Below are 23876 nucleotides of genomic sequence, written 5' to 3'. Positions count from 1 at the left end.
AGTAGACCTTTACAATGAGTAGACCTTTATAATCAGTAGACCTTTATAATGAGTAGACCTTTATAATGAGTAGACCTTTATAATGAGTAGACCTTGACCATGAGTAGACCTTTACAATGAGTAGACCTTTACAATGAGTAGACCTTTACAATGAGTCAACCTTTAGAATGAGTAGACCTTTACCATGAGTAGACCTTGGCCATGAGTAGACCTTTATAATGAGTAGACCTTGGCCATGAGTAGACCTTTATAATGAGTAGACCTTTATAATGAGTAGACCTTGGCCATGAGTAGACCTTTATAATGAGTAGACCTTGGCCATGAGTAGACCTTTATAATGAGTAGACCTTTAAAATGAGTAGACCTTTTCAATGGGTAGACCTTTATAATGAGTAGGCCTTTACAATGAGTAGACTTTTACAATGAGTAGACCTTGGCCATGAGTAGACCTTGGCCATGAGTAGACCTTGGCCATGAGTAGACCTTTATAATGAGTAGACCTTTACAATGAGTAGACCTTGACCATGATTAGACCTTGACCATGATTAGACCTTTATAATGAGTAGACCTTTACAATGACTAGACCTTTATAATGAGTAGACCTTTACAATGAGTAGACCTTTATAATGAGTAGACCTTTACAATGAGTAGACCTTTATAATGAGTAGACCTTGACCATGATTAGACCTTGACCATGATTAGACCTTTACAATGAGTAGACCTTTATAATGAGTAGACCTTTATAATGAGTAGACCTTTATAATGAGTAGACCTTTATAATGAGTAGACCTTTACAATGAGTAGACCTTTACAATGAGTAGACCTTTATAATGAGTATACCTTTATAATGAGTAGACCTTTATAATGAGTAGACCTTGACCATGAGTAGACCTTTACAATGAGTAGACCTTTATAATGAGTAGACCTTGACCATGAATAGACCTTGACCATGAGTAGACCTTTACAATGAGTAGACCTGCATAATGAGTAGACCTTTACAATGAGTAGACCTTGACCATGAGTAGACCTTGACCATGAGTAGACCTTTACAATTAGTAGAACTTTATAATGAGTAGACCTTGACCATGAGTAGACCTTTACAATTAGTAGAACTTTATAATGAGTAGACCTTTACAATGAGTAGACCTTTATAATGAGTAGACCTTTACAATGAGTAGACCTTGACCATGAGTAGACCTTGACCATGAGTATACCTTTATAATGAGTAGACCTTTACAATGAGTAGACCTTGACCATGAGTAGACCTTGACCATGAGTAGACCTTGACCATGAGTAGACCTTTACAATTAGTAGACCTTTATAATGAGTAGACCTTGACCATGAGTAGATCACTGAATTTGCTGAAAGGCCGCTTTTCTGTTTGTAAATGTATATTATTTTTCACAGGTCTATAACCAGTCCAATGGTCTGGTCTTTTGTGAGGACTTAGTCAATAACATAATAGGGTTTTTCACAGATAGAATTCAGAGAATGATCTCACCTTCCCTGAGGAATATGCCCACATCACAAGTCTGCGGTCATCCATCCAAAAACTGCTTTCTTTTAATAAGATAGCAACCACAGATCCAGGAACAGCAGTCTCCCATCTCCTCTCCTAGTTCCCAGGCCTGTCCTGTCCGTGTCTTGATGTATGATAATCAATGCTGTGACCCCCCTGCAGTTAATAGATTTTACTGGTGTCTAACCAGAGCATAGTCCTTCATCGTCACTTACTGTGTATATCTAATCATTAATAATGAGTGTGTGTGTGTGTGTGTGTGTGTGTGTGTGTGTGGAAAGCATGTGCGTGTGAAATTTGCAGAGCACTCTCCAACCCCTCAATCTGTCCTCATCTTTAATAGGCTTCATGGGAAAGTGGCAGCTACTGTGAGAGGAGAGGAGGACAGGACAGAAATCAATACAGACTCAATGTTCTGCACTTGACTGGAGGCGGGAGGCAGGCGGGAGGCAGGCAGGAGATAAGGGGTCACACACACACACTTACAGGAGTGTGCACAACTGTACGCATGAATGTACATACACACATACATAGACACTCTGTCACTCACACAGGCACCTGAGCCCTCTACCTCTGCCCTGGCATTGTGGGACAGAGCGATGACAGGAGAGATACTAAGGCAGACAATTACTGTGAGACAGGCTAGCATGGCCTGAGAGGACCTGTTACAGATTCCTTTTCTACCTCCACCCATCCCTCACTCCTTTTCTCCTTCTCTATCTTCTTCTCCCCCTCCGTTCACTTTGTTTCTTCATCCCTCACTTCCTCCCTCCCTCACTCTCGCTCTCTTTCTTACTCTCTCTGTCTCCCCCTCTCTCTCTCTCTTGCTCTCTCTCTCTCTGTTCCCCCCTTCTCTCTCTCTCTTACTCGCGCTCTCTCTCTCTTTCTCTTATTCTCTCTGTTCCCCCCTTCTCTCTCTGTCTTACTCGCGCTCTCTCTCTCTTTCTCTTATTCTCTCTGTTCCCCCCTTCTCTCTCTCTCTTACTCGCGCTCTCTCTCTCTTTCTCTTATTCTCTCTGTTCCCCCCTTCTCTCTCTCTCTTACTCGCGCTCTCTCTCTCTTTCTCTTATTCTCTCTGTTCCCCCCTTCTCTCTCTCTCTTACTCGCGCTCTCTCTCTCTTTCTCTTATTCTCTCTGTCCTCTCTCTTTCTCTCTGTCTTTCTCTCTCAGCCACTTTCTCTTTTGCTCTCTCTCTCTCTCTCTCTCTCTCTCTCTCTCTCTCTCTCTCTCTCTCTCTCTCTCTCTCTCTCTCTCAGTGCTAAACGAATTTGTGTCAGAAACCCACTAATGCCATCCTATCTCTCACTAACACCATCCTATCTCTCACTAACACCATCCCATCTCACACTAACATCATCCCATATCACTAACACCATCCTATCTCACTAACACCATCTCATCTCTCACTAACACCATCCCATCTCTCACTAACACCATCCCATATCACTAACACCATCCCATCTCTCACTAACACCATCCCATCTCTCACTAACACCATCCCATCTCTCACTAACACCATCCTATCTCACCTTTACACTGCAAGATACAGCTATATGACACACATATAACACACATAGCAATACTGGAGAACACTCAACATATTCTACATCCTAATAGAACAATTAACATTTATGCATTTTATATTCTGATCTTGTTTTCTGCTCCTAAAAGAGTTGCTAAACACTCAGTTAATCATTTAGATCTCCCTCTCAGATCATAAACACTCAGTTAATCATTTAGATCTCCCTCTCAGATCATAAACACTCTTAATCATGTAGATCTCCCTCTCAGATCATACACACTCTTAATCATTTAGATCTCCCTCTCAGATCATAAACACTCAGTTAATCATTTAGATCTCCCTCTCAGATCATAAACACTCTTAATCATGTAGATCTCCCTCTCAGATCATACACACTCTTAATCATTTAGATCTCCCTCTCAGAATATAAACACTCAGTTAATCATTTAGATCTCCCTCTCAGATCATACACATTCTTAATCATTTAGATCTTCCTCTCAGATCATAAACACACAGTTAATCATTTAGATCTCCCTCTCAGATCATAAACACACAGTTAATCATTTAGATCTCCCTCTCAGATCATACAAAAACAGTTGTTACTTCTCTCTTTCTTGTTCATCCAGTTTCTCTCTTTCTCTTTTCTCAGTTGAATAATTCAACTGCAATTTAATTAAGTCCACCCCCCCCACCCAACCCCAACTCCCATTCTAAAGCCATACACGCACACACACATACACCCCCCTCCAGCAGGCTCCCATTCTAAAGCCACACACGCACACACACATACACCTCCCCTCCAGCAGGCTCCCATTCTAAAGCCACACACGCACACACACATACACCTCCCTCCAGCAGGCTCCCATTCTAAAGCCACACACGCACACACACATACACCTCCCTCCAGCAGGCTCCCATTCTAAAGCCACACACGCACACACACATACACCTCCCTCCAGCAGGCTCCCATTCTAAAGCCACACACGCACACACACATACACCTCCCTCCAGCAGGCTCCCATTCTAAAGCCACACACACACACGCACACACACATACACCTTCCCTCCAGCAGGCTCCCATTCTAAAGCGATCTCCCTGCTACACCACAATGGCAATTAACAGGCTTTGGCTCCTAGGTGTTTGAACTGATGTTGCATAATTACCTGGCTAATAGTGGTCTGGTTCATTCATAAAGACGCTTGGCCACCAGCAGAGTGTCTGGCTACTGAGGAACGCTGTCTGCACAGAGAAAAAGATGGAGGGGACTTCAACTTGGATGCTACAAGTCAGTTGTCAATTTTATATTGAGCATATCAGGTCTAGTGTAGACAAACATGGAACGGATACCTTTTAATACGGACCAAACTTAGCACAATCTAAATCCAGAGCCAACTCTTCCCAGGGCAAACGTACAGGGGTAGTCCAGGCGTGGAGGACACACTTGTTAGCTCCCTTCTTGGTCTCTCAGTAGACACAATTAGAGTCCTGCTGTGTGTGTGGTATGGTGATTAGCTCTAGCTGAGTCAGTCTGCAGTAGGCCTGTCCTGTTAGCTTCAGTCATCAGTGGCTGAGTCAGTCTCCAGTAGGCCTGTCCTGTTAGCTTCAGTCATCAGTGGCTGAGTCAGTCTGCAGTAGTCCTGTCCTGTTAGCTTCAGTCATCAGTGGCTGAGTCAGTCTGCAGTAGTCCTGTCCTGTTAGTGTCAGTCATCAGTGGCTGAGTCAGTCTGCAGTAGGGCTGTCCTGTTAGTGTCAGTCATCAGTGGCTGAGTCAGTCTGCAGTAGTCCTGTCCTGTTAGTGTCAGTCATCAGTGGCTGAGTCAGTCTGCAGTAGTCCTGTCCTGTTAGTGTCAGTCATCAGTGGCTGAGTCAGTCTGCAGTAGGCCTGTACTGTTAGCATTAGCGTCAGTCATCAGTGGCTGAGTCAGTCTGCAGTAGTCCTGTCCTGTTAGTGTTAGTCATCAGTGGCTGAGTCAGTCTGCAGTAGTCCTGTCCTGTTAGTGTTAGTCATCAGTGGCTGAGTCAGTCTGCAGTAGTCCTGTCCTGTTAGTGTCAGTCATCAGTGGCTGAGTCAGTCTGCAGTAGTCCTATCCTGTTAGTGTTAGTTATCAGTGGCTGAGTCAGTCTGCAGTAGTCCTGTCCTGTTTGTGTTAGTCATCAGTGGCTGAGTCAGTCTGCAGTAGTCCTGTCCTGTTAGTGTTAGTCATCAGTGGCTGAGTCAGTCTGCAGTAGGCCTGTAGTGTTAGCATTAGCGTCAGTCATCAGTGGCTGAGTCAGTCTGCAGTAGTCCTGTCCTGTTAGTGTTAGTCATCAGTGGCTGAGTCAGTCTGCAGTAGTCCTGTCCTGTTAGTGTTAGTCATCAGTGGCTGAGTCAGTCTGCAGTAGTCCTGTTCTGTTAGTGTCAGTCATCAGTGGCTGAGTCAGTCTGCAGTAGTCCTGTCCTGTTAGTGTTAGTCATCAGTGTCTGAGTCAGTCTGCAGTAGTCCTGTCCTGTTTGTGTTAGTCATCAGTGGCTGAGTCAGTCTGCAGTAGTCCTGTCCTGTTTGTGTTAGTCATCAGTGGCTGAGTCAGTCTGCCGTAGTCCTGTCCTGTTAGTGTCAGTCATCAGTGGCTGAGTCAGTCTGCAGTAGTCCTGTCCTGTTAGTGTCAGTCATCAGTGGCTGAGTCAGTCTGCATTAGTCCTGTCCTGTTAGTGTTAGTCATCAGTGGCTGAGTCAGTCTGCAGTAGTCCTGTCCTGTTAGTGTCAGTCATCAGTGGCTGAGTCAGTCTGCATTAGTCCTGTCCTGTTAGTGTTAGTCATCAGTGGCTGAGTCAGTCTGCAGTAGTCCTGTCCTGTTTGTGTTAGTCATCAGTGGCTGAGTCAGTCTGCAGTAGTCCTGTCCTGTTAGTGTTAGTCATCAGTGGCTGAGTCAGTCTGCAGTAGTCCTGTCCTGTTAGTGTTAGTCATCAGTGGCTGAGTCAGTCTGCAGTAGTCCTGTCCTGTTAGTGTTAGTCATCAGTGGCTGAGTCAGTCTGCAGTAGTCCTGTCCTGTTAGTGTCAGTCATCAGTGGCTGAGTCAGTCTGCAGTAGTCCTGTCCTGTTAGTGTTAGTCATCAGTGGCTGAGTCAGTCTGCAGTAGTCCTGTCCTGTTAGTGTTAGTCATCAGTGGCTGAGTCAGTCTGCAGTAGTCCTGTCCTTTTAGTGTCAGTCATCAGTGGCTGAGTCAGTCTGCAGTAGGCCTGTACTGTTAGCGTTATCGTCAGTCATCAGTGGCTGAGTCAGTCTGCAGTAGGCCTGTACTGTTAGCGTTAGCGTCAGTCATCAGTGGCTGAGTCAGTCTGCAGTAGGCCTGTACTGTTAGCGTTAGCGTCAGTCATCAGTGGCTGAGTCTGTCTGCAGTAGTCCTGTCCTGTTAGTGTTAGTCATCAGTGGCTGAGTCAGTCTGCAGTAGTCCTGTCCTGTTAGCGTTAGCGTCAGTCATTAGCTCTGTGCTACATGGCTCTGTGCAGTGATTGCTGGTATTATTGTTTTTTCAGCTAATTGCCTTTAATTACGCATTGCTCTAATTAAAATGCAAATTCAGGCTAGCTTGCAGCTGTTCCCTAACCCAGCCAGTCTCCATCACGATCCCACATCCAAAAATATATCAAGATTTATCACCAGCTGCTTTGCATTTTGTTGACTACTGGGTGGTGTCTCTGGTGTGGAAGTGTGTTTATGATGTCTTTGTTGACTACTGGGTAGTGTCTGGTGTGGAAGTGTGTTTATGATGTCTTTGTTGACTACTGGGTGGTGTCTCTGGTGTGGAAGTGTGTTTATGATGTCTTTGTTGACTACTGGGTGGCGTCTCTGGTGTGTAAGTGTGTTTATGATATCTTTGTTGACTACTGGGTGGTGTCTGGTGTGTAAGTGTGTTTATGATGTCTTTGTTGACTACTGGGTGGTGTCTCTGGTGTGGACGTGTGTTTATGATGTCTTTGTTGACTACTGGGTGGTGTCTCTGGTGTGGAAGTGTGTTTATTATGTCTTTGTTGACTACTGGGTGGTGTCTCTGGTGTGGAAGTGTGTTTATGATGTCTTTGTTGAGCGTGTCTGTCTTTTCTCTGAGTAATGTGTGTGAACTAGGTTTTTTACAAATGGATAATTTTTCTTTGCATTTCAATTTTTTTTTATCGTCTTTCCGTTACGCAGCAACAGTTTGGGTCTCACGGTGCGTTCCTTTCAGATGGTAAAGCATTGCACCTTTACTAGCATTACTGTACCTCAATTCCACCTGGCAAACTTAGCCTTTTCTTCTCTTTTAACTTCTCAATGTATTGCCACACAGGACTTTACTGCTGTCACTTGCCTTCCTCTGCCATTTTTCCAACTGTTAACAACGATGACGTAGTGGTGGAGAGTCGACTCCAAAATAATTGATTCCTCGACTCCTTGCACGTTGACTCCTAAGATTCTGTATTTTTGGAACGGATGAGACTGATTAGTTGCCATACTTCTGAGAACACAAACGTTTGCATCTTTCATAGTGAGCTAGCGAAGGACGGAGAGAGAGGCGAGGGGCACAGTAGAGAAAGGTCGGCCACCAGGCAGACAGAGTCAGAACCGTGCACTAGGCCTATCTATCGCAATGGAATGCTTTATCTCGCAATGCGTTTGCGTGCAATGTCTCACAACTTCAGTAAAGCAGGGCCTATCGTCAATGAATAGGCTAGGATATTCTACATGCAACAGACCGAACACTGAACACACACTGGCATCATTAGAAAAGAGAAAGAGAAGCGGGGTGTAATCATTAGTCCAAACAGTTTGCAACTAAAATGAAGGTCCCTCCCCCTTTCGTTTCGTTTGCTTCCTTTCCAAAACGTTTTGCAACAGAATCGGCGTAATGAATACGGCCCAGGCGAGCCAGCGCAAGGGAGAGAGAGGAGGGGGCACGCAGAAGTAACTGTGTCCTGGTCATCTGAATCTCGCTATGTCTTGTCTTGCGTGCCCCGCAAATTCACCAAAGTAGCCTAAAGTTTGCCTCTTCCTCTCTGGTTTTATTTAAATTACACAACTTTTCCCGGGCCTTTACGGCCTATAATCGGATTATTTATTTCACCTTTATTTAACCAGGTAGGCTAGTTGAGAACAAGTTCTCATTTACAACTGCGACCTGGCCAAGATAAAGCAAAGCATTTCGACACATACAACAACACAGAGTTACACATGGAATAAACAAACATACAGTCAATAATACAGTAGAAAAAGTCTATATACAGTGTGTGTAAATGAGGTAGGATAAGGGAGGTAAGGCAATAAATAGGCCACGGTGGTGAAGTAATTACAATATAGCAAGTAAACACTGGAATGGTAGAATGTGCAGAAGATGAATGTGCAAGTAGAGATACTGGGTTGCAAAGGAGCAAGATAAATAAATAAATACAGTATGGGGATGAGGTAGTTGAATGGGCTATTTACAAATGGGCTATGTACAGGTGCAGTGATCTGTGAGCTGCTCTGACAGCTGGTGCTTAAAGTTAGTGAGGGAGATATGAGTCTCCAGCTTCAGTGATTTTTGCAGTTTGTTCCAGTCATTGGCAGCAGAGACCTGGAAGGAAAGGCGGCCAAAGGAAGTGTTGGCTTTGTGGGTGACCAGTGAGATATACCTGCTGGAGTGCGTGCTACGGGTGGATGCTGCTATGGTGACCAGTGAACTGAGATAAGGTGGAGCTTTACCTTGCAGAGACTTGTAGATGACCTGAAGCCAGTGTGTTCGACGGCTAGTATGAAGTGAGGGCCAGCCAACGAGAGCGTACAGGTCGCAGTGGTGGATATTATTATGGAAAATAATGTAATGTACATTTTGAGGGGGATTGTTTTTTAAACGTTGTTTTTCGGTTATGGATTTTTAAGGACGTTAAGGATCCGATCTCATTCAAACGTTCAGATCAAATCAAATGTTATTAGTCACATGCGCCGAATACAACAGGTGTAGACCTTACAGTGAAATGCTGACTTACGAGCCGCTAACCAACAATGCAGTTAAAAAAATACGGCTTAGAATAAGAAGTATAAGCAACAAGTACACCCCTAATGAGAACATGGTAATGGGTGTGTGTGTGTGTCGGACCATCTGTATAATGACGTTTTGAGCCTTAAAGATCTTTATCAGTGTTTGTGTGTGTTGTCTGAGATATTTCTAGCCAAAGTGTGTGTGTGTGGGACAGATGTCTGTGAGTGTTGTTATTGAATATTAAGAGATGTAGCCACATTCACTCACTCACTGTGGGAAGAGTTAAAGCTAATAGCCGAGCGCTAACTAGACCGAAAGCTTGCCAGTCATTCACTTTATGGTTAGCACATCTGTGTTAGCATTACTATCCGATGGCTAATGTTGCGTAAAGCCTTCCAGTCATGTTACTGTTCATCAATAGCGTTTTTAGCTTTGGCATGTTTGTCCCAGCATTCACACTCTCTCTGTTCATATTGACAGCTTTGGTTGTATTGAGTGTTGCTGCCCAATGGTTTGGACTTAGAGCACAGTACACACATACAAACACACACTAACACACAGACACACACTAACGCATAATGAATTGAACATAACATTTCAGTCGAGCCAGTATGATTGAAACAGGTGTGATTGTCACGCCCTGACCTTAGAGAGCCTTTTTATTTCTCTATTTGGTTAGGTCAGGGTGTGATTTGGGTGGGCATTCTAGTTTGTCTGTTTCTTTGTTGGCCAGGTATGGTTCCCAATCAGAGGCAGCTGTCTATCGTTGTCTCTGATTGGGAATCATACTTAGGCAGCCTGTTTTGCCACCTTAGTTTTGTGGGATCTTGTTTTTGCACAGTTGCGGTCTAGCCCTGCAGAACTTTACGTTTGTTTATATTTTGTTGTTTTGTCTGTGTTGTCAGTATTAAATATCATGAACACTTTCCACGCTGCACTTTGGTCTCATTCATTCAATGACGGACGTAACAGTGTTATTTCATCCCAGATGAAGCTTCCGCTCCTGAGAAGCAGCCAGGTCTAAATGGAGGAGCAGCTTTCTGTCTAGCCATGGACATGGAAAACAGCTTTCTATAGCAGAAGCTACAAAGTTCATCTAGCCTCATCTAGCCTCATGCTATGTTCCACTTCCTTTTTCCTTATTGGATCTTAATAATTCATGGAGTTGACAGTTTATATATTTTCCTATACCTGGTAGGATATATTATGGACTGTAGATGTTGAGTGCAAAAAGCTGGGCCCTGTTGGAAAAAGGGTCACAAGTGGCTGCATTTTGATGTTTTGCTTTGATGTGCCAATTTTTTTTATTTTTTTACTGGGCATCTAGCTAATAAAATGAGGATATGTATTATAGCAGGCCTGAAAGAAACCAGTCACACACACATTGACTGAATGCATCTAGTGTCGTTTGTTTGATAAACTGCTCTTTACTCTGGTGCCCACCAGCTGGAATGAAAGTAGAGAAAAATGATACAGTACATTGGTGTGTGTGTGTGTGTGTGTGTGTGTGTGTGTGTGTGTGTGTGTGTGTGTGTGTGTGTGTGTGTGTGTGTGTGTGTGTGTGTGTGTGTGTGTGTGTGTGTGTGTGTGTGTGTGTGTGTGTGTGTGTTTAAAGTGTGTGTACAGAGTGACAGACTCACCAGTGAGAGGGTTGGTCAGGACCCCTCCGGCTCAGTTCTGGGTCACTGGGGTCCTTCAGGGTTGGTTGCCTTCATCGATTGCCTGCCCCCAAAAAACCTCCTGCTAAGTGCCTCTAACGGGCATCACTTAGAACACAACCCATCACCTACTGTATATCTAATCATTAATAATGACGGAGAGAGAGAGAGAACCCATCACCTACTGTATATCTAATCATTAATAATGACAGAGAGAGAGAGAGTGTGTGTGTGTGTGTGTGTGTGTGTGTGTGTGTGTGTGTGTGTGTGTGTGTGTGTGTGTGTGTGTGTGTGTGTGTGTGTGTGTGTGTGTGTGTGTGTGTGTGTGTGTGTGTGTGTGTGTGTGTGTGTGTGTGTGTGTGTGTGTGTGTGTGTGTGTGTGTGGGTGGGTGGGTGACAATCCTCAATTCTCCATGGGGAACTATTGTATCTCAGTTGTGCTCCTTGCTCTCTTTCTCACCACTCTTTAGTTTTCTCCCCAAGCAAACTCTAGACAGTGTTTTCAGAAAACCTTCCAAGGGCCTAAAACTCTGTATTGATCAGTGAGACGTGATGGGAGGAAGGGAGGGGAGGAGAAGAGGGGGAGTGCAATAGCGTGACCAGTAAATGAAGAAGTGGCTATTCTTGCTCACCCCTGAGGTCTCTTTTAAACTGACTGGACTTTAGCAAGGTAGCATATGTTTCCATTCATGTAAGAAGAAATGGAGGGAAATGTCCCATGTGACGAGGCACACTGTCTCTCTCCTGACAGTCTCCTCTCCCTCCAATTTCTCTCTTTCCCATTCCTTCTATCTCTCTCTCTCTCTCTCGCTCTCTCTCCTTGTTCTGCTGTAATAACGTTAAGTGACAAAACAATTAGGGCCAGTAGAGGCTAGTGTCAGTAATTAACCTCAGACAGCCTCCTGTAGGACAGCTGTGCAAACCCATGGTAATTACCTTGTCACAATTCTCAGTTGGTTTGGTGGATGGAGTCAATGTGTGTACGTGTGAGTACGTGTATCCTTTGAGCTAATGAGGGTAATGAAGGAATTTCATATCATAAGTAGATCTGACTAATTAAATGTGACATTATTATCTTTAATTAAGCTGTTTTTGACAACAAGTCCAAATGATATGTTTTGCATCTAGCTACAGTTTTTTGCATCTAGCTACAAGATTTACTCCCAAGGTGCTGACCTGTTGCACCCTGTACAACCACTGTGATGGCCACCCCTCATAGCCTGGTTCCTCTCTAGGTTTCTTCCGAGGTTCCTGCCTTTCTAGGGAGTTTTTCCTAGCCACCATGTGTTTCTACATCTGCATTGCTTGCTGTTTGGGGTTTTAGAATGGGTTTCTGTACAGCACTTTGTGACAACTGCTGATGTGAAAAGGGCTTTATATGTGATGTTCCTGTATGTGTTTGTGGGTTCTTCTCTCTGATGCAGTTGTCTCTGTGTTCACAGGTGTCATCACTACCACGTCCAGGAAACTGGACCGAGAGCAACAGGCTGAGCATGTTTTAGAGGTAAGAGGCACACTAAGGTGTGTGTGTGTGTGTGTGTGTGTGTGTGTGTGTGTGTGTGTGTGTGTGTGTGTGTGTGTGTGTGTGTGTGTGTGTGTGTGTGTGTGTGTGTGTGTGTGTTACTCTCCCTCTCTCTTGTTGATCTCTTTCTATCCCTCTCTCTTTATCTCTCCCCCCTCTCTCTTTCTCGTTCTCTTTCTTTCTCTTTCTCTCTCTCTCTTACTCCCCCTCTGTATTTTTCTCTCGCTGTTGATCTCTCTCTATCCCCCTCTCTTTACCCCTCCCTCCCTCTCTCTCTCTCTCTCTCTCTCTCTCTCTCTCTCTCTCTCTCTCTCTCTCTCTCTCTCTCTCTCTCTCTCTCTCTCTCTCTCTCTCTCTCTCTCTCTCTCTCTCTCTCTCTCTCTCTCTCTCTCTCTCTCTCTCTCTCTCTCTCTCTCTCTCTGTCTTCATAACTCCCTCCCTCTCTGTCTACCTGGTCTCAGTAGAGTGTGCATTAGAGAGGCAGGTCTAGTGTAATTGAGTCAGTATGAGAAGTGGAGCAGGAAATGAAGATTGTGTGTTGGGTTCCATTATGAGCTGATTGGAGTGTCGTATCTTGACTAAGGGCGGCAGATTGGAGGTAAATGGTGTTGCTGCTGCCAGAGTCCTGAATCATGAGTGTGTGTGTGTGTGTGTGTGTGTGTGTGTGTGTGTGTGTGTGTGTGTGTGTGTGTGTGTGTGTGCGTGTGCGTGTGGTGACAAACTATTTTTCAAAGACATTCTGCTCTAGCTGTATTGATTGTTTCTCAGTAAGATGCTGACGTGTGTTTTGATGCAAGTTGGATATTTTCTCCCTACTGCAGTATACTTCAGATAAGGTCTGTGACAGGGAGAATATGTGATGAGTAAACAGATCCATTAAATCCTCTATGGCACCTCTATGTTTGTATGTTATTTGATGCTCAGTAACATCTCTTCTCCCACCTCTCTGTATAGTCTTATAACACTGCACTGTGAGAGAACGCAAACATCTTCGGCCATCTTCCTGCCTCTCTGTCCTCTGCCTGTCTGTCCGTCTGTCTGCTAGCCATTCCCATCTTCCTGCCTGTCTGTCCTCTGCCTGTCTGTCCATCTGTCTGCTAGCCATTCCCATCTTCCTGCCTGTCTGTCCTCTGCCTGTCTGTCCATCTGTCTGCTAGCCATTCCCATCTTCATGCCTGTCTGTCCTCTGCCTGTCTGTCCATCTGTCTGCTAGCCATTCCCATCTTCCTGCCTGTCTGTCCTCTGCCTGTCTGTCCATCTGTCTGCTAGCCATTCCCATCTTCATGCCTGTCTGTCCTCTGCCTGTCTGTCCATCTGTCTGCTAGCCATTCCCATCTTCCTGCCTGTCTGTCCTCTGCCTGTCTGTCCATCTGTCTGCTAGCCATTCCCATCTTCATGCCTGTCTGTCCTCTGCCTGTCTGTCCATCTGTCTGCTAGCCATTCCCATCTTCATGCCTGTCTGTCCTCTGCCTGTCTGTCCATCTGTCTGCTAGCCATTCCCATCTTCATGCCTGTCTGTCCTCTGCCTGTCTGTCCATCTGTCTGCTAGCCATTCCCATCTCCTAACTCTCCGTCCTCTGCCTGGCTGCATGTTTGTCTGTCTGTCTGCTATCCTTTCCCTCTCTCCATTTCATGTATAGTTTAGCTGCAGTGCAAACCAGTTAAATCTTATTTCCTTTCTAAACCAACCCTCCAAACAGTAACAGTGGTGTGATTTAGGCCGGTCATAGAAATCCATATTAATTTACACAGATGCCACGCCAGATCAATGAGGAATAAACAGAGGGAGAATGATTATGATTTTGTTGTCCCGTGCTGTGAAGTCTTATCGACATCTACAGAGATGAGCCTAATGTTATTGGCTCCCATTTGTTTTATACTGTAGGTTTGGTGCAGAGGTTTGTATTAATGTGAGTTGTACTGTATGTCCGATCAGATTTAGCAGGGGTTTATAGATCAGATTTAGCAGGGGTTTATAGATCAGATTTAGCAGGGGTTTATAGATCAGATTTAGCAGGGGTTTATAGATCAGATTTAGCAGGGGTTGATAGATCAGATTTAGCAGGGGTTTATAGATCAGATTTAGCAGGGGTTTATAGATCAGATTTAGCAGGGGTTTATAGATCAGATTTAGCAGTAGTTTATAGATCAGATTTAGCAGGGGTTTATAGATCAGATTTAGCAGGGGTTTATAGATCAGATTTAGCAGGGGTTTGTAGATCAGATTTAGCAGATGTTTATAGATCAGATTTAGCAGGGGTTTATAGATCAGATTTAGCTGGGGGTTAGAGATCAGATTTAAACAGGGGTTTGTAGATCAGATTTAGCACATAGCCTGTTAGCATGGAATCAAATCAAAGTGTATTTGTCACGTTCGTCGAGTACATCAGGTACTTTCACCTTACAGTAAAATGCTTACTTACAGGCTCTAACCAATAGTGCAAAAACGGTTAGGTGAACAAAAGGTAGGTAAAGAAATAAAACAACAGTAAAAAGACAAGCTATTACAGTAGCGAGGCTATAAAAGTAGCGAGGCTTCATACTGACACCGGTTAGTCAGGCTGATTGAGGTAGTATGCACATGAATGTATAGTTAAATTGACTATGCATAATATGATAGGGGGGGCACACAATGCAAATAGTCCGGGTAGCCATCTGATTACCTGTTCAGGAGTCTTGTGGCTTGGGAGTAAAAACTGTTGAGAAGCCTTTTTGTCCTAGACGTGGCACTCCGGTACCGCTTGCCATGCGGTAGTAGAGAGAACAGTCTATGACAGGCCATGTGCCAGCCTGTACCACGAACATACTGTTGTTTCTTCAATAAAGGGATAAAACATCAGAGACATTTGACCATAAATATGTTATTCCTTCTCCTAGCCTTTTGTTTGAGCTTCCATGTTACATTTTCTGTGGAAAGAACAGGTAAAGAGTTCATTTCCAAAATGTTTTGCATTTTTTTCACCAGAAATGATTGATTTACGGTGACCTTCATGTTTGTGTAGGATATTACTGTTGTCTGATGTTTTATTCATAGATTTTATGTTTGTGTTAGAAAAATATGTTTTATTTTTCTAAAGGCTATATATCCATTTCCCGTTGTTTATCTGGAATGGAATGTTAGTATACTGTTTTTTGAGATGTGGTATGTTGTTTTCTCAGCTAGGTATCTTAAGATGAATTCAATCACAGTTTAGAAATTGGGTAGTGCATCATCAGTGTTCCTCTTGCCATGTCAGTCATTAAAGACCTTATGTATAACTTGTCAGAAATGTCCAGATCAACTAGCCCATGTCAGTCATTAAAGACCTTATGTATAACTTGTCAGAAATATCCAGATCAACTAGCCCATGTCAGTCATTAAAGACCTTATGTATAACTTGTCAGAAATATCCAGATCAACTAGCCCATGTCAGTCATTAAAGACCTTATGTATAACTTGTCAGAAATGTCCAGATCAACTAGCCCATGTCAGTCATTAAAGACCTTATGTATAACTTGTCAGAAATATCCAGATCAACTAGCCCATGTCAGCTAACATTTTTATTTAGGTTTTTTAGCCCATAGACTTTGTTATAATGTTTGAGTCACTCAAATATCACATGAATACACATTAGACATAGCAAAATGTATAGAAGCTTTAAACCTGCAAAATGTTCTCTTCACCAACAAGAGGGGTGTGAACAAATTAACATCCACAATAAGGGTTAAGTGGCAATGGTTAAATGCTTTGGTTGAGAGCCTCTCTCTCTCCTGATGAGATGTGTGACCCAAGTGCTGCATGGACCAGAAGGGATTTTTCACTTGAACACACACACACACACACACACACACACACACACACACACACACACACACACACACACACACACACACACACACACACACACACACACACACACACACACACACACACACACACACACACACACACTCACACACTAGAACAGGCACGCACAGGGTCAAAACCCCTATTCAGTGCAGCGGAAGAGAAAAGTGTTGCATCTGAGATCAAATGCCCGAGACAAAAGCTTGAGTGATATTGGCGAAGAAAAGCCTGCTTCCCGCATCTGAAGAAGGTCAAACGCACAGGATTTGTGTATGCATGTGTGTGTGTGTGTGTGTGTGTGTGTGTGTGAGAGAGAGAGGGAGAGCATGTGAGTGTGTTTCTAGTAGTGTGTTTATAGTAGTGTGTTTCTAAAAGAGTAGTGTGTTTCTAGTAGTGTGTTTCTAAAAGAGTAGTGTGTTTATAGTAGAGTAGTGTGTTTCTAGTAGTGTGTTTCTAGTAGAGTAGTGTGTTTATAGTAGTGTGTTTCTAAAAGAGTAGTGTGTTTATAGTAGTGTGTTTCTAAAAGAGTACTGTGTTTATAGTAGTGTGTTTATAGTAGTGTGTTTCTAGTAGTGTGTTTCTAGTAGTGTGTTTCTAGTAGTGTGTTTATAGTAGTGTGTTTCTAGTAGTGTGTTTCTAGTAGTGTGTTTCTAGTAGTGTGTTTCTAAAAGAGTAGTGTGTTTATAGTAGTGTGTTTATAGTAGTGTGTTTCTAGTAGTGTGTTTCTAGTAGTGTGTTTCTAAAAGAGTAGTGTGTTTCTAGTAGTGTGTTTCTAGTAGTGTGTTTATAGTAGTGTGTTTCTAAAAGAGTACTGTGTTTCTAGTAGTGTGTTTCTAGTAGTGTGTTTCTAAAAGAGTAGTGTGTTTATAGTAGTGTGTTTCTAGTAGTGTGTTTCTAAAAGAGTAGTGTGTTTATAGTAGTGTGTTTCTAGTAGTGTGTTTCTAGTAGTGTGTTTATAGTAGTGTGTTTATAGTAGTGTGTTTCTAAAAGAGTACTGTGTTTATAGTAGTGTGTTTATAGTAGTGTGTTTCTAGTAGTGTGTTTCTAGTAGTGTGTTTCTAGTAGTGTGTTTATAGTAGTGTGTTTATAGTAGTGTGTTTCTAGTAGAGTAGTGTGTTTATAGTAGTGTGTTTATAGTAGTGTGTTTATAGTAGTGTGTTTATAGTAGTGTGTTTCTAGTAGTGTGTTTCTAGTAGTGTGTTTCTAAAAGAGTAGTGTGTTTATAGTAGTGTGTTTCTAGTAGAGTAGTGTGTTTATAGTAGTGTGTTTCTAGTAGTGTGTTTATAGTAGTGTGTTTCTAGTAGTGTGTTTATAGTAGTGTGTTTCTAGTAGTGTGTTTCTAGTAGTGTGTTTCTAAAAGAGTAGTGTGTTTCTAGTAGTGTGTCTCTAGTAGTGTGTTTCTAGTAGTGTGTTTCTAGTAGTGTGTCTCTAGTAGTGTGTTTATAGTAGTGTGTTTATAGTAGTGTGTTTCTAAAAGAGTAGTGTGTTTCTAGTAGTGTGTTTCTAGTAGTGTGTTTCTAGTAGTGTGTTTCTAGTAGTGTGTTTATAGTAGTGTGTTTTCTGTATGGTAGTGTGTTTTCAGTGTGGTAGTGTGTTTTCAGTATGGTAGTGTGTTTTCAGTAGGGTAGTGTGTTTTCAGTGTGGTAGTGTGTTTATAGTAGTGTGTTTCTAGTAGTGTGTTTATAGTAGTGTGTTTCTAGTAGTGTGTTTCTAGTAGTGTGTTTATAGTAGTGTGTTTCTAGTAGTGTGTTTCTAGTAGTGTGTTTATAGTAGTGTGTTTCTAGTAGTGTGTTTATAGTAGTGTGTTTCTAGTAGATTAGTGTGTTTCTAGTAGTGTGTTTTCAGTAGGGTAGTGTGTTTTCAGTGTGGTAGTGTGTTTTCAGTATGGTAGTGTGTTTTCAGTATGGTAGTGTGTTTTCAGTAGGGTAGTGTGTTTTCAGTATGGTAGTGTGTTTTCAGTATGGTAGTGTGTTTTCAGTAGGGTAGTGTGTTTTCAGTAGGGTAGTGTGTTTTCAGTATGGTTGTGTGTTTTCAGTATGGTAGTGTGTTTTCAGTAGGGTAGTGTGTTTTCAGTATGGCAGTGTGTTTTCAGTATGGTAGTGTGTTTTCAGTAGGGTAGTGTGTTTTCAGTATGGTAGTGTGTTTTCAGTAGGGTAGTGTGTTTTCAGTAGGGTAGTGTGTTTTCAGTAGGGTAGTGTGTTTTCAGTAGGGTAGCGTGTTTTCAGTAGGGTAGTGTGTTTTCAGTATGGTAGTGTGTTTTCAGTATGGTAGTGTGTTTTCAGTAGGGCAGTGTGTTTTCAGTATGGTAGTGTGTTTTCAGTAGGGTAGTGTGTTTTCAGTAGGGTAGTGTGTTTTCAGTAGGGTAGTGTGTTTTCAGTAGGGTAGTGTGTTTTCAGTATGGTTGTGTGTTTTCAGTATGGTAGTGTGTTTTCAGTAGGGTAGTGTGTTTTCAGTATGGTAGTGTGTTTTCAGTATGGTAGTGGGTTTTCAGTATGGTAGTGGGTTTTCAGTATGGTAGTGTGTTTTCAGTACGGTAGTGTGTTTTCAGTACGGTAGTGTGTTTTCAGTACGGTAGTGTGTTTTTAGTAGGGTAGTGTGTTTTCAGTAGGGCAGTGTGTTTTCAGTATGGTAGTGTGTTTTCAGTATGGTAGTGTGTTTTCAGTATGGTAGTGTGTTTTCAGTAGGGTAGTGTGTTTTCAGTGTGGTAGTTTGTTTTCAGTATGGTAGTGTGTTTTCAGTAGGGTAGGGTGTTTTCAGTAGGGTAGTGTGTTTTCAGTGAGGTAGTGTGTTTTCAGTAGGGTAGTGTGTTTTCAGTAGGGTAGTGTGTTTTCAGTGAGGTAGTGTGTTTTCAGTATGGTAGTGTGTTTTCAGTATGGTAGTGTGTTTTCAGTATGGTAGTGTGTTTTCAGTATGGTAGTGTGTTTTCAGTATGGTAGTGTGTTTTCAGTATGGTAGTGTGTTTCAAGTATGGTAGTGTGTTTTCAGTATGGTAGTGTGTTTTCAGTAGGGTAGTGTGTTTTCAGTATGGTAGTGTGTTTTCAGTATGGTAGTGTGTTTTCAGTATGGTAGTGTGTTTTCAGTATTGTAGTGTGTTTTCAGTAGGGTAGTGTGTTTTCAGTATGGTTGTGTGTTTTCAGTATGGTAGTGTGTTTTCAGTAGAGTAGTGTGTTTTCAGTATGGCAATGTGTTTTCAGTATGGTAGTGTGTTTTCAGTAGGGTAGTGTGTTTTCAGTATGGTAGTGTGTTTTCAGTAGGGTAGTGTGTTTTCAGTAGGGTAGTGTGTTTTCAGTAGGGTAGTGTGTTTTCAGTAGGGTAGTGTGTTTTCAGTAGGGTAGTGTGTTTTCAGTATGGTAGTGTGTTTTCAGTATGGTAGTGTGTTTTCAGTAGGGCAGTGTGTTTTCAGTATGGTAGTGTGTTTTCAGTAGAGTAGTGTGTTTTCAGTAGGGTAGTGTGTTTTCAGTATGGTTGTGTGTTTTCAGTAGGGTAGTGTGTTTTCAGTAGGGTAGTGTGTTTTCAGTAGGGTAGTGTGTTTTCAGTATGGTTGTGTGTTTTCAGTATGGTAGTGTGTTTTCAGTAGGGTAGTGTGTTTTCAGTATGGCAGTGTGTTTTCAGTATGGTAGTGGGTTTTCAGTATGGTAGTGGGTTTTTTAGTATGGTAGTGTGTTTTCAGTATGGTAGTGTGTTTTCAGTAGGGTAGTGTGTTTTCAGTAGGGTAGTGTGTTTTCAGTAGGGCAGTGTGTTTTCAGTAGGGTAGTGTGTTTTCAGTAGGGTAGTGTGTTTTCAGTACGGTAGTGTGTTTTCAGTACGGTAGTGTGTTTTCAGTATGTTAGTGTGTTTTTAGTAGGGTAGTGTGTTTTTAGTAGGGCAGTGTGTTTTCAGTATGGCAGTGTGTTTTCAGTATGGTAGTGTGTTTTCAGTATGGTAGTGTGTTTTCAGTACGGTAGTGTGTTTTCAGTATGTTAGTGTGTTTTTAGTAGGGTAGTGTGTTTTTAGTAGGGCAGTGTGTTTTCAGTATGGTAGTGTGTTTTCAGTATGGTAGTGTGTTTTTAGTATGGTAGTGTGTTTTCAGTATGGTAGTGTGTTTTCAGTAGGGTAGTGTGTTTTCAGTATGGTAATGTGTTTTCAGTATGGTAGTGTGTTTTCAGTATGGTTGTGTGTTTTCACTAGGGCAGTGTGTTTTCAGTAGGGTAGTGTGTTTTCAGTATGGTAGTGTGTTTTCAGTATGGTAGTGTGTTTTCAGTATGGTAGTGTGTTTTCAGTATGGTAGTGTGTTTTCAGTATGGTAGTGTGTTTTCAGTACGGTAGTGTGTTTTCATTACGGTAGTGTGTTTTCAGTATGGTAGTGTGTTTTCAGTAGGGCAGTGTGTTTTCAGTATGGTAGTGTGTTTTCAGTATGGTAGTGTGTTTTCAGTATGGTTGTGTGTTTTCAGTATGGTAGTGTGTTTTCAGTATGGTTGTGTGTTTTCAGTATGGTTGTGTGTTTTCAGTATGGTTGTGTGTTTTCAGTATGGTAGTGTGTTTTCAGTAGGGTAGTGTGTTTTCAGTATGGCAGTGTGTTTTCAGTATGGTAGTGTGTTTTCAGTAGGGTAGTGTGTTTTCAGTATGGTAGTGTGTTTTCAGTAGGGTAGTGTGTTTTCAGTAGGGTAGTGTGTTTTCAGTAGGGTAGTGTGTTTTCAGTAGGGTAGCGTGTTTTCAGTAGGGTAGTGTGTTTTCAGTATGGTAGTGTGTTTTCAGTATGGTAGTGTGTTTTCAGTTGGGCAGTGTGTTTTCAGTATGGTAGTGTGTTTTCAGTAGGGTAGTGTGTTTTCAGTAGGGTAGTGTGTTTTCAGTAGGGTAGTGTGTTTTCAGTAGGGTAGTGTGTTTTCAGTATGGTTGTGTGTTTTCAGTATGGTAGTGTGTTTTCAGTAGGGTAGTGTGTTTTCAGTATGGTAGTGTGTTTTCAGTATGGTAGTGGGTTTTCAGTATGGTAGTGGGTTTTCAGTATGGTAGTGTGTTTTCAGTATGGTAGTGTGTTTTCAGTACAGTAGTGTGTTTTCAGTACGGTAGTGTGTTTTTAGTAGGGTAGTGTGTTTTCAGTAGGGCAGTGTGTTTTCAGTATGGTAGTGTGTTTTCAGTATGGTAGTGTGTTTTCAGTATGGTAGTGTGTTTTCAGTAGGGTAGTGTGTTTTCAGTGTGGTAGTTTGTTTTCAGTATGGTAGTGTGTTTTCAGTAGGGTAGTGTGTTTTCAGTAGGGTAGTGTGTTTTCAGTGAGGTAGTGTGTTTTCAGTAGGGTAGTGTGTTTTCAGTAGGGTAGTGTGTTTTCAGTAGGGTAGTGTGTTTTCAGTGAGGTAGTGTGTTTTCAGTATGGTAGTGTGTTTTCAGTATGGTAGTGTGTTTTCAGTATGGTAGTGTGTTTTCAGTATGGTAGTGTGTTTTCAGTATGGTAGTGTGTTTTCAGTATGGTAGTGTGTTTCAAGTATGGTAGTGTGTTTTCAGTATGGTAGTGTGTTTTCAGTAGGGTAGTGTGTTTTCAGTATGGTAGTGTGTTTTCTGTATGGTAGTGTGTTTTCAGTAGGGTAGTGTGTTTTCAGTATGGCAATGTGTTTTCAGTATGGTAGTGTGTTTTCAGTAGGGTAGTGTGTTTTCAGTATGGTAGTGTGTTTTCAGTAGGGTAGTGTGTTTTCAGTAGGGCAGTGTGTTTTCAGTATGGTAGTGTGTTTTCAGTAGAGTAGTGTGTTTTCAGTAGGGTAGTGTGTTTTCAGTAGGGTAGTGTGTTTTCAGTAGGGTAGTGTGTTTTCAGTATGGCTGTGTGTTTTCAGTATGGTTGTGTGTTTTCAGTAGGGTAGTGTGTTTTCAGTAGGGTAGTGTGTTTTCAGTATGGTTGTGTGTTTTCAGTATGGTAGTGTGTTTTCAGTAGGGTAGTGTGTTTTCAGTATGGCAGTGTGTTTTCAGTATGGTAGTGGGTTTTCAGTATGGTAGTGGGTTTTTTAGTATGGTAGTGTGTTTTCAGTATGGTAGTGTGTTTTCAGTAGGGTAGTGTGTTTTCAGTAGGGTAGTGTGTTTTCAGTACGGTAGTGTGTTTTCAGTATGTTAGTGTGTTTTTAGTAGGGTAGTGTGTTTTTAGTAGGGCAGTGTGTTTTCAGTATGGTAGTGTGTTTTCAGTATGGTAGTGTGTTTTTAGTATGGTAGTGTGTTTTCAGTATGGTAGTGTGTTTTCAGTAGGGTAGTGTGTTTTCAGTATGGTAATGTGTTTTCAGTATGGTAGTGTGTTTTCAGTATGGTTGTGTGTTTTCACTAGGGCAGTGTGTTTTCAGTAGGGTAGTGTGTTTTCAGTATGGTAGTGTGTTTTCAGTATGGTAGTGTGTTTTCAGTATGGTAGTGTGTTTTCAGTATGGTAGTGTGTTTTCAGTACGGTAGTGTGTTTTCAGTACGGTAGTGTGTTTTCATTACGGTAGTGTGTTTTCAGTATGGTAGTGTGTTTTCAGTAGGGCAGTGTGTTTTCAGTATGGTAGTGTGTTTTCAGTATGGTAGTGTGTTTTCAGTATGGTTGTGTGTTTTCAGTATGGTAGTGTGTTTTCAGTATGGTTGTGTGTTTTCAGTATGGTTGTGTGTTTTCAGTATGGTTGTGTGTTTTCAGTATGGTAGTGTGTTTTCAGTATGGTTGTGTGTTTTCAGTATGGTAGTGTGTTTTCAGTATGGTAGTGTGTTTTCATTTTGGTAGTGTGTTTTCAGTATGGTAGTGTGTTTTCAGTATGGTAGTGTGTTTTCAGTATGGTAGTGTGTTTTCAGTATGGTTGTGTGTTTTCAGTATGGTAGTGTGTTTTCAGTATGGTAGTGTGTTTTCAGTACGGTAGTGTGTTTTCAGTATGTTAGTGTGTTTTTAGTAGGGCAGTGTGTTTTCAGTATGGTAGTGTGTTTTCAGTAGGGTAGTGTGTTTTCAGTATGGTAGTGTGTTTTCAGTATGGTTGTGTGTTTTCAGTATGGTAGTGTGTTTTCAGTATGGTAGTGTGTTTTCATTTTGGTAGTGTGTTTTCAGTAGGGCAGTGTGTTTTCAGTTGGTTTGTTTTTTTCTTGTAAGGTAGTGTATTTCTAGTAGCGTCGTGTTTGACCATTAGGGTAGTGTGTTTGTAACAAGATCCCCACACTCATCTCTGTAAATTTATCTTGTTTTCCACGTTTCAGGGTGACTTTTCACCATCTTTTTTTACTGTCAGAGAGAAAGGCAAGAGAGTGAGAAAACAAAGGAGTTTAGCCTGTCAAACCAACTCTCAGAGAAGGTTCATTGTAACTTGAGCTTCAGTGAAAACAGCATTTTTCCACCTTAGACTATTTTATCCAAATCATGCTGTGTTGTTGTTGCTTTGTGGTTCTAGTTGAGGCTTTTTGGCGCTACCCTCAATGGCACACAGACAAGCATCATCTGCCTTTGGGGTTTCCAACAGCTGGCATTCTTTATTCCCCACCCACCCGTGCTACTCTCCACTCCAACCTACTACTGCGCCCAATCAGACAAGTCCTTATGCAACGCTCCTCTCAATCGCACCTCACTCTTTTCCCAACCACTTAATTGGCCTGTTTCATGTTAACATACACTACCGTTCAGAACTTTGGGGTCACTTAGAATTGTTCCGGAGTTGCCTCTTCATTTTAATGAAGCTGCCAGTTGAGGACTTGTGAGGCGTCTGTTTCTCAAACTAGACACTCTAATGTACTTGTCCTCTTGCTCAGTTGTGTACCGGGGCCTCCCACCCCTCTTTCTATCCTGGTTAGAGCCAGTTTGCGCTGTTCTGTGAAGGGAGTAGTACACAGCGTTGTACAAGATCATCAGTTTCTTGACAATTTCTCACATGGAATAGCCTTCATTTCTCAGAACAAG

General features: G+C 42.2%; 1 protein-coding gene across 7 annotated transcripts in view; it reads left to right on the top strand.

Moving 5' to 3' along the window:
- The window catches only part of LOC129831784 (protocadherin Fat 3-like), a 393104-nt gene that overhangs the window by 247772 nt on the left and 121456 nt on the right, over positions 1 to 23876 (top strand). For all 7 annotated transcript variants that reach the window (XM_055895235.1, XM_055895232.1, XM_055895234.1 and 4 more), the window contains one exon: positions 12116 to 12177. In XM_055895235.1, coding sequence (XP_055751210.1) covers positions 12116 to 12177 — 62 coding nt within the window. The remainder of the gene's footprint in view (positions 1 to 12115; positions 12178 to 23876) is intronic.

This window comes from Salvelinus fontinalis, chromosome 33 (genome assembly GCF_029448725.1).
Source record: "Salvelinus fontinalis isolate EN_2023a chromosome 33, ASM2944872v1, whole genome shotgun sequence".
NCBI classification, from domain to species: domain Eukaryota; kingdom Metazoa; phylum Chordata; class Actinopteri; order Salmoniformes; family Salmonidae; genus Salvelinus; species Salvelinus fontinalis.
The sequence above is the reverse complement of the archived record's forward strand: the minus strand, read 5'-3'. Positions and strand labels throughout refer to the sequence as shown.